Source organism: Argentina anserina, chromosome 3 (genome assembly GCF_933775445.1).
Source record: "Argentina anserina chromosome 3, drPotAnse1.1, whole genome shotgun sequence".
Classification (NCBI taxonomy): domain Eukaryota; kingdom Viridiplantae; phylum Streptophyta; class Magnoliopsida; order Rosales; family Rosaceae; genus Argentina; species Argentina anserina.
This window is the reverse complement of record NC_065874.1, coordinates 26,470,998-26,486,988: the sequence shown is the minus strand read 5'-3', so window position 1 is coordinate 26,486,988 and position 15,991 is coordinate 26,470,998. Positions and strand designations below refer to the sequence as shown.

The 15,991-nt window shown below is 39.6% G+C and overlaps 1 protein-coding gene across 1 annotated transcript; it reads left to right on the top strand.

Annotated features, from left to right (window-relative positions):
* The first annotated feature begins 875 nt into the window (after positions 1-875).
* On the top strand, positions 876-7,683 carry LOC126789116 (MLO-like protein 6). The gene is made up of 15 exons (XM_050515185.1): positions 876-1,143; positions 1,265-1,322; positions 1,416-1,666; positions 2,186-2,302; positions 2,413-2,473; positions 3,065-3,153; positions 5,260-5,334; positions 5,505-5,599; positions 5,720-5,769; positions 5,962-6,002; positions 6,108-6,281; positions 6,441-6,476; positions 6,600-6,667; positions 6,760-6,820; positions 6,952-7,683. Exons 1-15 carry the CDS (start codon positions 1,021-1,023, stop codon positions 7,432-7,434), a joined length of 1,782 nt encoding a protein of 593 aa, XP_050371142.1. The 5' UTR covers positions 876-1,020; the 3' UTR covers positions 7,435-7,683.
* The last annotated feature ends 8,308 nt before the right edge of the window (positions 7,684-15,991 follow it).

Sequence of the window (15,991 nt, the reverse complement as noted above, 5' to 3'; positions counted from 1 at the left end):
GAAATTTGGCATTCTTCAGCGCATCAAGACTCAAGAGATAACTTGAAGGAAAGTGTTGACTCCAGATGTGATTAACGGTGAACTAATTGTAAATATAATAATACTTAGTCTTTTTTTTAACGAAATAATACTTGGTCATTAGTTTTTGTTCAGTCGAAAATACTTGTAAGAATACTTAGCCATTAGCTCTGTTTAGGCCAAACCTAGTCAAGACCGGCTGAAAATTGTTACATGACCTCAACTATATCTTATTGGTTTTAGGCAGAACAAATAGTAAGAAATGAATGTGCTGATAGTATAGTTTGTAAAACCTTTCATGTGGTCTTAATAATGTTACATCCTGAATACCTTGGCTAACGAATAAAGATCAAATAAAAGAGATGAAATCTTACTGAATTATTCAATAACACTAGAGAGCTCTGAATATATCATTGTTATATATGGTCATATCGCTAAGGACTAAGCACTCATCTTAGTCCTCTAGTACATAAAAATGCTCGAAAATACGATTAAATAAATAAATAAGGAACACTAAATGACTGAAAAGCTAATTATCAGTCTAGTTTTCTTGCATGCCAGGGTTCAATTAGTCGATCAATTAAGCTTGATGATTACTATTAATATTCACAGTCAAAGAAAACTGTGTTTGAAAATTCGATCAAGTCTGATGAGGACTCGTTCCAGTCCCTCGCTAGCCTCCCTCTCTCTCTCTCTCTCTCTCTCTCTCTCTCTCTCTCTCTCATCTTCAATTCCCTTGCCGCGTCCAAAAGTCAAAATCCTCAACTGACGTCGACCTTCCCATTTTCGTTCCCTGGGTTCATCATAAACTCCCTTATAACTCCCGCAACCTCAATACATGCACCTTCATCTCTATCGCTCACCTCTCTCTCTCTCCCTCTCCCACTCTTTCTATCTCTCACTCTCTCTCTTTCCCTATTTTTCTCTGTTGGAGTTCTTTCATTTATGTGTTGACGTTGTTTCATTTCAACTGGGAAAGTTGATCGATCGAAGCCATATAAAATGGCGGCAGCAACCTCCGGAAGATCGCTGGAGCAAACGCCAACATGGGCCGTCGCCGTCGTCTGTTTTGTTTTGGTTCTTATCTCAATCATCATTGAACAAATAATCGAACTTGCAGCAAAGGTACGTAATAATTGATTTAACCAAATCCAGATCACTGTTCAAATCTCCACAATAATGGGTATTTCCACTTACCTCAACTCCCTATAGTCTGGAAACTAAAATCTTGCACCAAAATTTGCAGTGGTTGAAGAACAAACACAAACGAGCTCTCTTTGAAGCACTAGAAAAGGTCAAATCAGGTAGTACACAACTCTTTGGTTTCATCATACTGTAGATTTAATACTCGAACCTTCATCGAAAATTGATCGATTTTCTAATTTTGATGGGTACAGAGCTTATGCTATTGGGGTTCATATCGCTGCTGCTGACCGTCGGGCAGGGACCGATATCGAACATATGCATATCGCAGAAAGTGGGGAACACGTGGCATCCTTGTAAGAAGCAGGAGGAGGCTAAGACCGAAGATGAAGAAGAGATCGAAAGCCCCAGTCGGAAACTTCTGGCGGCGTTCGAATCTGGTTATGGAGGTGGAAGCGTACGCCGCGTTTTGGCAGCTGCTGGCACCGACAAATGTGCAGCCAAGGTATGAATGCATGTCGACCACTTAAAATAAATATCTCATATTTTTTAAAAAGGAGAAATATCTTACGTACGTACGTATTCCATGTTATTGTTCCTTTCTCTTTATTTGTGTCCATTCTCTTCAATTTGTTTGTACATGAACATATAGCAACAAATTCATAACCCATTTGTTGTGTAAGTACATCTGATTATAGAGAAAGCAATTGTCATGCATTGTCTATCATTAGATGCATGGGAATGATGGGATCATAATAGACAAAACCGTGGATTCTCCATGCAAATTGACTTCTTTTAATCATCAGGGAACGAAATAAAAATATATGATTTTCAAACTTCTAACATTCCGGAGTTGGTCGATCATTTCCTTTGGGTACGTATCTTAGTAAACGTAAAGAAATGTGCATGTAAATTTAAGAGTCATTATTTTTATTTTGGCAAAAAGTTCTTCAGTATTTTCTTGAAAGCAGGCTTCGTTTGACACTAGAAGCTTCAATGATCAATCTTAATTGGAAATTTCCAGGGAAAAGTTCCATTCATATCTGCCGACGGTATTCATCAACTCCATATATTTATCTTCGTCTTGGCCGTTTTCCACGTACTCTATTGCATCCTCACTATGGCTTTAGGTAGAGCCAAGGTACGTAATTTCCCAACAAGTTACAGATCTCTTTCCTGTATTACTTAAATTAGCTCAATAATGGAGAATTATATATATGGTTAATGATGACTGTTTCGTGGTGAGTTCAGATGAGAAGTTGGAAGAGGTGGGAAAAGGAAACAAGGACGGCTGAGTATCAATTCTCACACGGTTAGTACTGTGCTTTATAATCTCCATTAGCCATTGTTATGCATGCATTATTAAGTAAAAGAAGCATACTAAATCATTATTATAAGGTATACACTGATATGTGTTTCAATCAATTAATATTGCAGTTCACTAGCTTTGATTATAAAATTACAGTAGAAAATATATAATTTCATAGTGTTTGGATAGCCTTAAATTCTCTAGAATTTAAATAAAAGTTGGTATTTCATAATTTTTTTTCCTCAAAGTATTCTATTTGAATTAAAATTCTGTGAAAATTGTAATTCATGTGGAAAATAAATCAAGGATTTAAGATGGAGATTTCCCATTTGAATTCCATAAAAAATAAGTGTTTTTTTTTCTGAATTCCTTCCAAATAGCCTTAATTTTTGTGATTTTAAAAGTTATACATTATGTAATCCAAACAATGAAATTCTCAATTAATAGAATTCAAATCTATTAAATTCTAATTCTCATGATTTTATAATTTTATGGAAACTTAAATTATAGTATCCAAACACTGTACAGTGTCATACAAATTTGACAATAATTTATAAACTATGGACTAATAGTGAGCTTCCTTTTGCATGATAGACCCGGAGCGATTCAGATTTGCAAGGGATACTTCTTTCGGAAGGAGGCATTTAAGTTTCTGGACCAAAACACCTTTCCTTATGTGGATTGTAAGAACCTCTTCACCTTTTAATTATGATTTTTTTTGTCTGATACATCATCTTGACATGTTATATGATCACAATATTGATGCACCTATAATCAGTTTTTTTGTTGTCAATTCACCTAAATCAATTACATAGCTTCATATTTAGATGCTCCATTTGGTTGTAGACTCTCCCCTATAGAGTTTTGAGCCAATGGGAAAGTACACGCTTAAACTCACATAATTAACCATTTGTTTGTGCAAGTGTCTCCAAGATCACTCTCCGTGTTCTTGTCAAACAACTTCAATAATTGTCAGTTGCGTGTGGCAATTATTTTCACTCGATAGTATACTAATCATGATCTCAGTGATAGATAGTCTAAGGCAACAAAACCTTTCACACACACACACACACACATATATAGTAATATAGATAATGTAAACACAAATAGACCCATGCATTCATTGAATTCATTCAATCATGGAACACAAAATGATGAAATTATTTTAAGGAATAATTCAAAAATAGTAGTTCGATTTGATTGAGATGTTAGGGTTTATGTATATACCTCCGTGGTAGAGTGCCATATCCACATGTTGTAATTAAAGAGTTGGCTGTTGGAACTTGTTTGTCAAATTAATTGGAACAATATAAATTAAAGGTTGTCATGAGACGAAGGATATATATAGCGCTAGCCGTCACTCTAACCTTCAAAAACCTATAATTCTATAATATCTATATGTCCTCTTTTGCTTACGTTGATGTCTGAGATGTGTTTGTGAAGCAAATAGTACGGCTCATCGCTTAGCGTACTTTACTAGGTTAGGTAGGGAAATGGACTTGTGGCTTGCCGAGCTTCCTATTTTTTTGCAAGATATTTTATTTGAAGATAGTTGTAGTGATGCTAGTGTGGCTCGGGGTGGAGGAGCTTTTCCCCTCTCGATGTCTCACAGTAATATGAATAACAACAATAGGATCGGGGGTCATCTTTACTAGGTGACTTGCTTTTTTATTTTCAAAAAATAATAATATCTATATATTCAAGCAACCATAAAATTCCAAATTTATCATTTATTGATTAAAACGTTAAATATGAGAAAATGGTTAGAATAGTAATTTGATGAAAAAATAGAAATAAAAAGAGGGTGTAAGAGGAAATTTTGCCTACTACCTCTGACCACAACTCTTGTAACTTTTTTTTATTAATCTTTTAAAATAAATTAGTACGCACATAGGCCATGTCAACAGGTTAGTTGATACATTAAGGAGTTATCATATGCCATTAGTCCACGGGAATGACGACTTTGGATAGATGTAGTTGTATTTGTCTAATTTCGATATTAAGTATAATTAGCGTACGTGGAAGCAGCAACTCGAATCAACGTACAAGACCTTCGATCGGCTACGTACAAAAGCAAATCTGTTTCGAAAGTGCTTTTCTATCAGTAGTGGGAAAAAGCTTTATGCCTCTTTTGCGGGGTGGAAAGAAACTGGGTCAACATGAACGTGAATATATATATTCTTGCATGTCCAATTTTGTATGATCTAAACTTCAATTTAATAGATTCAAAGTTTTTAGCTTCATCTGGCTATTGAGTTCAGCACAAGACTCCCAGAATCCTTCTAGATTCCCTAGAAAAACGAAACCTTCATTCTTCGAAGAAGCATAGAAAAAAAAAATAACGACGAGATCTCTGGATACAACCTCCGCCGGTTAAAGCCTCCATTCTTGAGTCAGTCGAGAGATTAAAGACCTGACGACGTAACAGTTGGTCAAGATTATAATTCAGAACGATATTAATTTGTAACCAGTGATTGACCGAAGAGTACAGTGACGGTTTAGAAATGGCACTAGTGATAAGAAAGGATCGTAACCCGGGACACATTCCTCCTCTTTTCTATTAGCTTGACTTTCTCCTTGGGACACCTTATTTGATTTTGTACTTAAATTTCATGAGGTGTCGATGACAATTGAGATGCAGATATTCATGTGATTATCAGCTCAATACTATATAGTTCTTGTCTTTATTTTCCTTATGCTTCGATCTCTTTCATACAGTTGACTTTTAGCTTTGTTTTATATAACTTTGATTTATTTTGGGTATTTACTTTTATTTTATGTGATTGCAGGTTTGTTTTTTCAGACAATTTGTTAGATCAGTTCCCAAAGTTGATTACTTGACCTTGCGCCATGGGTTTATCATGGTAAGTATTTTATAAAGGTTAATGTGAATATGCGTAATCTTTCTGATGATTTGACACATCAACGTAGTTTGCTAGCTAGGGTTTGTGTATTTGTTATGCATGTTGCATGTGATTGAGATAATATAATACACATGAGTTGGTAAAATAATTTCTGCAAACAAATATTTCAGGCACATTTGGCTCCTCAAAGCCACCAACAATTCAATTTCCAAAAGTACATAAACAGATCACTCGAAGAGGATTTCAAGGTGGTTGTGGGAATCAGGTTAGTAGTCTTATTTTCGTTTCTGTTCTTATAATATATATAGAAACTCAATTGCTTTAGTTGTCAAATTTATAGCAATATATAAGTTTAAGTAACACATCGTTGTTCTTCACCTTTCAGCCCTCCAATTTGGTGCTTTGCCGTGATTTTCCTACTCTTTAATACTCATGGTGAGTAAAGATCGACTTCTCTAAAAGAGTAAAATCTCCACATTAATTATGAGTAAACTTGAATGTACATGCACAAAGCCACAAACAAACAAATACTCATATTATAGTTGTAATTCTAGTTTATATTGCTTCAGTTCCTACATCATTTCTTGACCATGTACTCTTTGGATTAATACTTTGTTTTTTTGGCAGGCTGGTATTCGTATTATTGGTTACCCTTTATCCCACTAATTGTAAGCGAAATCACGTCATTCTCACATATCCTCTTGCTGACATTTAAACAATTACACAACGTTACATAGATCGAAGTTGTTGATGATGTACTTGAATTGATGCAGATTATTCTATTGGTCGGTACAAAGCTACAAGTGATCATAACCAAAATGGGTCTCAGAATTCAAGAAAGAGGAGAAGTTGTGAAGGGTACACCAGTTGTTCAACCTGGTGATGACCTTTTCTGGTTTGGCCGCCCCCGCCTCATTCTCTACCTCATCAACTTCGTTCTCTTTCAGGTACCTTAACAACAAATCAGTGCTGATAAATTGAACTATATAAACAGTTGGGAATGGTACACCAGTTGTTTGGGGCTGATAATTAGTTGTGAGATACTGAGATTACAGCAAAAAATTAATCATGTGTGATTAATTTGTTTTTTATCCTACCAATTGCAGAATGCATTCCAGCTTGCTTTCTTTGCATGGAGTTGGGTAAGCTAAATTTATTTGATCTTTGTTTAATTACTTGACGCTGAAGTTATTCAACATTTAAATGAAAGAGAATGGTTGGGGTAATATTTTTGACCAACATCTTTTCTTCTTCGTCATTTGCAGTATGAATTTAGTTTGAAATCTTGCTTTCATGAGCACACTGATGATATCATCATCAGAGTTTCAATGGGGTGAGTCTCACTTGAACTTCTAAGCATTTTTGATTTCCTAGCCTTCACATATTGTAATGTGTTCTAACACAAAATCATTGTGACTATTTCAGGGTCCTCATACAAATTCTCTGCAGTTATGTGACTCTCCCGCTTTATGCCCTTGTCACACAGGTAAGATTTATTACGAAGTGTTGATTCTATGAACATGCTTGAAACACCTGTATTATTAAACTACGATCTCAATCACTGATCAATATGATCCTAAATAGATTTTGACCAGTTTTTATGCTTTGATATGGCAGATGGGCTCTACAATGAAACCAACAATCTTCAATGAGAGAGTAGCCACAGCACTACGCAACTGGCATCACACGGCTAAGAAGCACATCAAACATAACAAAGGCTCCGTAACCCCAATGTCTAGCCGACCAGGCACCCCATCTCACCACGCATCCCCCATCCACCTCCTAAGGCACTACCGCAGCGAGGTGGATAGCTACCACACATCACCGAGAAGATCTAACTTCGACGTTGAACAGCGTTATGAAACCGACTCACCATCCCCCTCGCACCACCTACACATCGATGGCGTGTTCTCTAACCATCATAAACACCAAGTCGAAGTAGGAAATGTGGAGCATGATCGGGTGGATGTCAACGAACCCAACTCTGTTAATGCTGCTCCTGCCCTAAATAGAGGTTCGCAATCAACTCGCGACCAATACGAAGTTAATATTGGACCGCCTAAGGACTTCTCATTTGATAAGGGACAAGGTACTATATAACTATGGTCGGGGACATACGCGTTGGTCATTGAGTTGCATTGCCATTAGAGGTTGATGGTTGCAGCGACCATGACGATGATGATTACAACCACGACGGCGATGCTGTAATTGAATTCACTTGGGTAGCCATAGATTTGCAATACCTTGTATATTTTCATATACACTTCTAAACTTGTTTACTTACTTCAACATTTGGCCGGAAATGGATATGAATACTGTAGTGAACATTATTTTACTACATGTCTACAAGTACTTTGTTCAATTACTTTGTGACTGTAAGTAATTGGACTATATATTGGTTTTAATCAGATACGGCTAATCCTCAACATCGAAGTGTGAGTGTCTTCACACCCCAAGAAACCAATTTTGCTGTCGTATTGGACCCTGGAATTCAGCAGCTTTCTATTTCAGAATTAAAATCCGGTGCAAAACGACAATAATTAACTGCCTTCAGTCCCGGTTATATTCTGTTTTCCAGCGGCTTCTTTCTTTTCTATATATGCCCCTCGTTTTTTTTTATCACTGGTCCGATCCAAATTCCATGTACCCTTTTGAACCTTCTATTTAAATAAGACCCCGTACGACTTGTCAATCACCAAGTCTTTCACAGAGGCAAAACAGAAAACAGGTCAGAGATTGATCGAGCGATATATGGAGCAATGGAAGGATTGTTCGGCAAGCTAGGTCGTCGGTGCTATGTGGTGTTGTGTCTGGGAGTTTTGGTTATGACGGTGACGGTGACTCACTTTCTCGGAGGAGCTATGGATCAGCCAAAGGAACCTAGAGAGCGCAGCCGGGGTCGTCTTCGAGCATTGCAAGGTCAGCTCTTCGTCCCACCCGAGGCTAGCTACCGAATCTGACTTTGCTTGTGTATCTTGGTGCAAATTGGGGTGTGGCAATGTAGCTGATTATCCATAACTCGTTCTTGAATGATTTCAAAAGATAAATCATTATGCGAATTGGCATGGCAGTATAGATATATATTTGAGTTATTTACTGCCTTCTTATCTGAATACTTTTTGTGTTCTCTATTAAGTGGATTCATCATGAATGAGTGTTTACTTTTTGCGTATTTTTCTTTTGTATTTGATAAGATTATCTCCAACAGCTTTTGTAAAACTTGAATTATCTCTATTTTAAAGAAGAAGAAAAAACACCATATTTTTCACACAAAAAAATCATGTGCAGCATCATCCATCATAAAGAAAATAGAAAGAGAGATAATGAAAATCTCTATATCTATAAAATTATGAAAACTTGTATACTTCATTGACAAGTCTCTAAACTTTATTACTTGCATTTAGAATTCACTCTCTTTCTCTTCCTAGAAAAAAAAGTGAACTCTAATTGTGACTTTTTTGCTACTTTTGGTCTGTTAAGGTTTTGCTTTACCCGTCAAACTAATTATGCATTATCAAGTGTTGGCGGCGATGATAGGCCCTCCACTGCTTCCGACACTGTTCTGGTGAGGATTGAGGGTGGAGAGGAGATCTTCCATGACATATCCTTCTATTTGTGTGGTTGTTTTCTGTTTGACAAGGAAGTCATTGTTTCGTTGTTTTTGCGGCGACCATCTCTTCCATCTAAAAGATGAAATAGCTAGTTTTATCAAGACAGGGACAAAGTGTTTATCTTCCAACTCAGAAATTTTTAAGAGAATCAAATTCTCAAAGAGGGACCATGGTTTCGTAACAACTCTATTCTCTCAGTGCTAACGTCTCTAAAAATATGGGTGGCTGTGAAAGGAATATGAATTGTTATGCAAAACATCGAAGCCCTACACCTTTTTTCCTATACAGTTTAGCGACCAACATAATGAAGGCATTTTTATCACTTCTTAGAAAAGTTCACACATAATTAAGTTTCAATTTATTCTTCGTGTACATCGTAGCATCTACGAGACATTCCTTAGTTTTCTTCAACAAGAAAGTGAAAAAAAAACTCTTAAAGAGTTCGGTAATTTAGAGCTTACATATCATATGACAAATTAAAAAAATCTTAATAAACTTTAAGCGCTGCATGCGATGTGACCCTATTCCGTTTGCCTGCATTTTTGTTTAGTTCTCATCCGGCTACACCGCAGCTTTGTGACCGGCCTCTGTACTAGTGCTCGATGTGTGCGTGGCCGGACATGATGCTTGCTTTTTTTACTCCATTAATTTCACTCCCAAAGTCATAACAAAAACTTATCTAATTAAATACATCATCTTATTCCCTCTAATACTCATTAACGAAAAATCTTAGGCCAGTAGGCAATAGCTACACTCTTCAGAACTCTCATAACCCTAGCAAACCTAGCTCGACCTACAGCCATTGGCAGACAAAATCTACAAACAGACATGAAAGAAAGCGTTGATGGTCACAGTAGAGCCAACAATCGAGATAAGCAACTCTTTCTTTGATTCAGTCTTGATTTTTTTTTAGATCCGTAATGATTGTCGCATATTGTATGACCATAAAAAAAATGTCCCACCTCTCGCCAAAACCCTAAATACCCTAGCTCTTTACCTAAACCCACTCCCTAAATCCACTCCTTACAGATTAACAACTCAATCAGCTCTGCTGCGAGATCCGTCCTCCGCAACCGCAACCGCAACCGCAACCACTCCATCGCACCATCTTCTTCAAATCATTGCAGCGGCAACAACAACAACTATCGGAACAATGATACTATGCCAAAAGACCCAAAGGGGGAGAAGCATGCTGCAATTTCGAGTATAGAGGAGAAAATCCTGCATCTGTAGAAATTATAGTTGTATCGAGAGGCGTGAAAGTCGAGGGTAGCACATGATCTTTATAGTGAATTATGCCCTCCGCTTCCGCGATTCGACTGTTGATTTTATCAATATGTTTTTTTAAAGCCAATAATATTAAGTACAAAGACGGTAGAGAGTTCCACAAACAATTTCATGAGGTTTTCAACCTCTTTCTTCTCTTTTCTCTGTAATGGTCATTTACTTAAAATGCAAGACTTCAACTATATGTAGGAGTGGACTTTCAGCAAGAGTCTTTAGGGTTACTTAATTATGCTCTGCGTCCGAGACGTGGGTGTGTGGCTACATCGTAGAAGTTAAGTAGGAGTATATGTATAAAGAACTATGCTTTTGCGCAGCTATCAATGATTTCAGTAATATTTTAGTTCTTAGCATAGCTTTCAATCTTTTCTTTCTCATACTTCTTTGGGTATCATCACATCTGGTACCAGAGCTAATCTTGGCCAGAAATGGTGAATACAAAGCGGGGACCAGGGAGCCAACAACCTCCGTCTTCACCTCCGGAGGACCTGTCACTCAGAATTGTAGGCCTATAAAGACGTGACTTCTACACAGATCAGCGAGCTATAGACCACGCTGAACATGTATTAGGAATCTATGAACTCTTTTCGCACAGAGATGATGGCTTAGATGCGTGCTATTCATGAGACTTCAAGCGCCACAGCTGCTCGGTTGGACCAGTCACTGTTGCAGTTTGGTTCACAACTTCTCATCTTTGGCTCTCCCTCACACACTCGAGCTGGGGCGACGTCATCCACGTAGGCCCAGTTAGGCATGCCCCCAACTTCATCCCCTGACAGCCTCTCTGTCTCATCCGGTCGTGCTCCACCACAAATTGCTTTGAACGGGTCGGGTGATACCAACATGACACCGTCAGAACCGTCACAGTTAGGGCTCAACGTGGTGCTCGTTACCAACCCCTTTGGCATGTTGGTCTCTATTGCCAAACCTACTTCTGATAAGCCCTCTAACGAGGCAACGCCATCTTCTCTGGACGCACATGCCGGAAAAGCATCGTCGTTAGATGGTACCCAGGCTACAAAACCTAAACCTACTTCCACCATGTCTCAACAATAACAATATCCTACCAACCCTTTATAGTTTTTCCAACACACAAATTTTGGCCCAAATCCTTTCACCTATTCGATGGGTCCGTTCCAAATGCCCTATCAAACACCCGCTCTGCTTTCAGGTCCGGATGGTGACGGGACATGTGACACCACAACTCCTCCGCCAGTTTACCCATACCCCCTTTCTACCCACCATACGCTTCTTTTTATCCTCCGTATTACCCATCTCCTCCACCACCAAACTACAACAACCCGCCCGTTATACCTCACGGTGGTGCCCAGCCCTTACCTCAATAAGATCCCAATGTTCCCACCATGCGTCAGATTAAGCTGGAACTCAGCACTTATGACGGCGGAGATCCCGTGGAGTGGCTGCACCGTACTGACCAATATTTGATTTTTATAATGTTTCGGAAGATCTTCGCTTAGCTATTGCATCGATGCATCTAGTGGACCGAGCAGCCGATCGTTGGTTCATGTTCCGGCACGAGTTTGCAAACACATAGGTTGGCCTTGCTGAGTTGTTGATGCGTGAGTTTAGTGGGTATAAGGTGATGGATTACCAGGCAACGTTAGGTCGAATGTCACAAACATGTAGTGTTGATCAATACAAGGACCAGTTTACAAGACTCAGTCGAAGAACCACATGGTACTCTCCGCAAGCTCTGCTTGCTTGCTTCATTGAAGGTTTGAAAGACAACATTCGACCTCATGTCAAGGCTTTGCGGCCCACATCCCTCTATGATGCTTGTGACTATGCCATCATATTTGAAGAAAGGGACCATGCCATTAGAGTGGTTGCCAGACCCCCTATGGTTGCTAGAGTGGCACCTCAACCACAACCAAGACCGCAACAACCGGCTTTACGTGTTAACGCTGCACCGGCACAAAACAGAGCGTTAGCTCTACCACCACCTGCCAGTGGTAATTAAGGAGGAGTCAAGAGGTTGACACAAAGAGAGTTTGATGAAAGACGAGCTCGAAATCAGTGTTTCTTTTGTGATGCTCAATATCGACCGAGCCATAACTGCCGAAGAGGGCTGGCCCTTATGACCATTAAGATTGTTCTGGAGGAGGAAGACTTAGCTGGTCCGGAGGGTGTGATGCCGACACGGTTGAGGATAATGAGCATGCACAAGAAGTGGTGTTACAGTCAATGGATGGTCAAGGTGCTTCCACCATGCAGTTAAAATAAAAGTGTGGCAAGAAGAGAATGCATGTCTTGATCGACTCGGGTGCTTCACACAATTTTGTACATCCATCTCTATTCAAGGGTGTGAAGGTGGAGACATAATTCATCACTCCGGTGCGGGTGCGCCTTGCTAGTGGCGTGTATATGCGGACAAACAAACAAGTGGAATTTGCATTGGCATTGCAGGGGTAAACATTTTTGAATAAATATTATGTTTTACCTATCTCAGGCAGTGAGGTGATCCTCGACACCACATGGTTGAAGACCTTGGGAGATATTGTTTGGAACTTTGAGGTGATGAAAATGAGGTTTGAGAAGGATGGTCAGTGGGTGAAGTTGCATGGGGAGTTTGCTTCCTTTTTCAACAATAGTGGGGTGTAAGTCTATAGCACAGATTTTGCGCAAGGAACAAGAGGTTGTGGTAGTCAATGTGAGCACTATTACATACCAATCTGCTAAGGGCACCATCCACCCTAAGATCCAGAAGTTGTTGCGCTCTTATGATGAGATATTTGCAGAACCACAACACCTACCTCCCCCACGAGTACATGATCACATAATCAACTTGGTGCCAAACACAAGTCCCATCAATGTGTGGCCCTATAGGTACCCCTATTCTCAAAAGGCAGAAATTGAGAAAATCATTGCAGAGCTACTTGAAACCGGAGTGCTTCGACCGAGTGTTAGCCCATACTCATCACCGATGATACTTGTGAAGAAAAAAGATGAGAGCTAGAAACTTTGTGTGGATTACCGAGCGTTAAACGCAGCCACGGTAAAGGATAAGTACCCAACACCGGTGGTAGATGAGTTGCTAGATGAGATACATGGCTCAACTATCTATACAAAACTCAACCTTCGAGCGGGGTACCACCAAATTAGGATGTGGGAGAGTGACATTGAGAAAACGGCTTTCCGAACACACTCCAGGCACTACGAGATTGTGGTTATGCCTTTCGGCCTCACCAACACACCATCCACCTTCCAATGTGTCATGAATGAGCTCTTATGTGAGTCTAATCGTAAGTTCACTCTTGTGTTTTTGATGACCATATTTATTTTTAGTGCTTCTTTGGATGAGCATTTGCAGCACCTACAATGTGTTTTTGACAAGCTGAGACATAATAGCTTGAAACTTAAGAGAAGTAAGTGTAACTTTAGAGAGCAGCATGTTGAGTATCTCAGACACATAATGAGCAGCAAAGGGGTAGCTGTGGACCCTCCCAAGATTGAATGTGTCAAGCAATGGGCTCAACCGAAAACACTCAAGCAACTACGAGGTTTTCTTGGGTTGGCCGGTTATTACCGCAAGTATGTACGCGGATTTCGAATCATAGCAAGACCACTCACCGATATGCTCAAGAAAGACAACTTTGTATGGAGTGAGGAACCCAAGGCAGCCTTACTATCCACACCGGTGCTTGCAATTTCAAATTTTTTGAACGAGCTTGTGGTTGAATATGATGCTTCAGACAAAGGTCTTGGAGCCGTGTTATCTCAAGATGGTAATCCTATTGCCTTTAGGAGCAAAGCTTTGTCTCAAAAACATTTGGCCATGTCGATTTATGACAAGGAAATATTGGGTGGTGGTAACGGCGGTGCAACATTGGTGGTCATACCTTTTGGGTCACAATTTCAAAATCCTTACCGACCACAGGACGATTGAACATTTCTTAAAGCAACGAGTGACTACTCCAGCACAACAAAAATGGTTACTCAAATTACTTGGGTATGACTACACCATTCAATATAAGTCCGGCAAGAGTAATGTGATCCCTGATGCACTATCCAGAGCTCCAGGGCTCCTTGAACTCTCTGGAATTTCTCTCTCAGTTCCTACTTATGTCTAAGAAATACAAGTTGTTGTGGACAAGGACATAGAGGCATAAGAGATTATCAAAGCTCTTCTCTCTGACCCTACAAGTAAGAAACATTTTAGGGTTGTTAATTCTCAAATTGTTATACCGAGATCGATTGTTTGTACCTGCTAGTGGGGAATGGAGGACTAAAATAATCAGTGAGCTGCATGAGGGCAAACTAGGAGGCCATTCTAGTCGTTCTAGAACATGCAAGAGAATATTGAGGGGTTTTGTTTGGTCGAGGTTGAGCAAGGAAGTAAAAAAAAATTGTGGCCGAGTGTGACACTTGCCAACACAACCACTCAAAATGTCAAACCGCCAGGGCTCCTCTAGCCATTAGTCATACCTGACCGTGCTTGGAAATAAATGTTAATAGACTTCATTGAAGTATTACCATTGGCAGAGGGCAAGTCGGTGATTTGGGTGGTCATCGATCGTTTTACACTGCACCTTCTCTTGCACAACTCTTTGTCCATGAAATCTTTCGCCTACACGGCCAACCAGAAAATATCACCTCGGATAGGGACCCAGTCTTCATGAGTCTTTTTGGGAAAGTTTATTTGAACTCCAGGGCACCAGGCTCAGTCGCTTTACTGCATACCATCCCCAAAGTGACGGTCAAACCGAGAACCTCAATAAGTCCCTGGAGTAGTTCCTAAGATGTGTTGTGGGAGAATAACCAAAGGCATGGGTGCAAGCTTTGTCGTGGGCGGAGTGGTGGTACAATATGGCTCACCATGCTTCACTGAGAATGACACCTTTTGAGGCATTGTATGGCTACAAACCTCCTATCACACAGACATACATGCCAGGCTCTACCTCTGTGGACTCAGTGGATAAACAATTAAGGGACAAGGTTGAATTAGTTGAGTGCATGAAGAGGAATTTGACCTTGGCTCAAAACAAGATGAAGGTGTACTATGACCGAAAACACTCAGAAATGTCCTTTCAAATTGGTGACATGGTTTATCTAAAGGCACATTAGCACAAGCAACAATCACTACAAGAACAAAAGCACCACAAGTTGTCTGCTAAGGACTATGACCCCTTTGAGGTACTAGAAAAGATTGGCACAATGGCATATCGCAGCAAGCTACCCCTATGCTAAGGTACACAATGTGTTCCATGTATCTCTACTAAAAAAGAAGCTTGGTCATTAAGCTATTGTGACTACTCATTTGCCTGTCTTCTTTGAATCCACCAAAGTCACATGGGAACCAGCGAAGGTACTGGAGGTCAGAATGGTGAAAAAAGAGGAAAAGTTGCTGTTGAGTTGCTAATTTTGTGTAAGGGCGCTACTGAGGATGAAGCTACTTGGGAAGACCCTCAATTACTCATGAAGAGGTACCCCAGCTTTGATTCGGATGCTTGAAACTTGTGGTCAAGTTTTCTCCGGAGGAAGGATGAAATGTAACGGTCATTTACTTAAAACGCAGCACTTGAACTATATGTAGGAGTTGACTTTCAGCAAGAGTCTTTAGGGTTACTTAATTATGCTCTACGTCAGATATGTGGACGCGTGGCTACATCGTAGCAGTTGAGTAGGAGTATATGTATAAAAAACTATGCCTTTGCGGAGCTATTAATGATTTCAGCAATATTCTAGTTATTAGCGTAGCTTTCAATCTTTCCTTTCTCATACTTCTCTGGGTATCATATTCT

Coding starts and splice junctions, on each gene's coding strand:
- LOC126789116 (XM_050515185.1), top strand. CDS start 1,021: ATGGCGGCAGCAACCTCCGGAAGATCGCTGGAGCAAACGCCAACATGG. Junction 1,144..1,264: donor TAATCGAACTTGCAGCAAAG/GTACGTAATAAT, acceptor CAAAATTTGCAG/TGGTTGAAGAACAAACACAA. Junction 1,323..1,415: donor ACTAGAAAAGGTCAAATCAG/GTAGTACACAAC, acceptor TGATGGGTACAG/AGCTTATGCTATTGGGGTTC.